Genomic DNA, 1,059 nt, shown 5'->3' with positions numbered 1-1,059 from the left:
GCCCGGCCCGGCCCGGCCTCTCTCACCGTCCTCCAGAGCCGCTGCCTCTTGGCACTGACGGAGGTGGCGGTAACGATGAGGTGGGAGACGGACACCACCAGCCCGAAGACGATGGCCAGCAGAGTCCGGACGGGCAGCAGCGAGTAGGACACGAAGGTTACCAGCATGAGCTGCCACATGCCCTGCTCGGGGGCGCTGGGCGGCTCCATACCGTAGGCGCCGAGCGAGAAGGGGCAGCAGAGGAAGGAGAAGGTGAAGCTGAAGAGCAAGGTGAGCTTGACGATCTGCTGCAGCTGGGTGACCTGCAGGTACTTGACATTGGTGACGATGAAGAGGGAGAGGAAGATGATGCAGTGCACTGGGTGCGAACCTTTGGAGATGGTCAGGCTGGGGCCGGAGAGCAGCTCCACCAGGGCCAGGCTGGCGGTGAGCACAATGAGGACGGCCAGCGCCTTGAGGGTGGACGTCTGCTCCAGCTTCAGGTTGTAGCTCTGGAAGAGAGCCTCCAGCTCCTTGCAGTCAAACTCGTCCTCGCAGGCGATGGCATCCAGCAGCAGCAAGGGAGGGGGGTCCCCCAGCCCGGCTCCCGCTCCCGACGCCGCGGCAGCCGGCGGGGAGCAGCAGCAGTGGCAGCACTTCTTCCTCTTGGTCTTGACTTTCTGAAACGGTATTTCCTCCATGTCAGTGCCATTCATAAACCCCGGGGAAGAAATGCTCCTCCTGGTGTCCCCCGCTGCCGCTCCGCCGCCTCGCAGCTCATAAAAGGGAGGGAGGGAGGGAGGGAGGGAGGGCTGCGCTGGGAAGCCCGCCGCTCCGCGGGCGCGGGTCCGGGGCGCACCCGCCTGCCGCCGTCCGCAACCCGCCGCGCCGGCAAACGCCCCCTCCGCTGCCACCCAGGAGCCGAGGGTGGCTGGGACGGCGGGAGGAGAGTCTCGCTCGTGTTAATGTGCCAACCTTCCTGCCTGCTGTCTCGCTTTCCCCCTCCACCCTCCTCCTCCTCCTACTCCTCCTCCCCTGGTGCTCCAGGGATGTTAATCTCCTAATGACACCAAAACACCA

General features: G+C 65.3%; 1 protein-coding gene across 1 annotated transcript in view; it reads right to left on the bottom strand.

Moving 5' to 3' along the window:
- ADCY1 (adenylate cyclase 1) overlaps positions 1 to 768 on the bottom strand; it is a 141,658-nt gene extending 140,890 nt beyond the window's left edge. The window contains exon 1 of the mRNA XM_027904993.1: positions 27 to 768. Coding sequence (XP_027760794.1) covers positions 27 to 695 — 669 coding nt within the window. The 5' untranslated portion in view covers positions 696 to 768. The remainder of the gene's footprint in view (positions 1 to 26) is intronic.
- Between the last annotated feature and the right edge of the window lie 291 nt (positions 769 to 1,059).

The sequence above is a fragment of the Empidonax traillii genome, unplaced genomic scaffold, assembly GCF_003031625.1.
Source record: "Empidonax traillii isolate 1590-97213 ecotype Southwest subspecies unplaced genomic scaffold, ASM303162v1 scaffold1109:size413625, whole genome shotgun sequence".
In the NCBI taxonomy this organism is placed as follows: Eukaryota; Metazoa; Chordata; class Aves; order Passeriformes; family Tyrannidae; genus Empidonax; species Empidonax traillii.
This window is presented reverse-complemented; position numbering and strand designations above follow the sequence as displayed.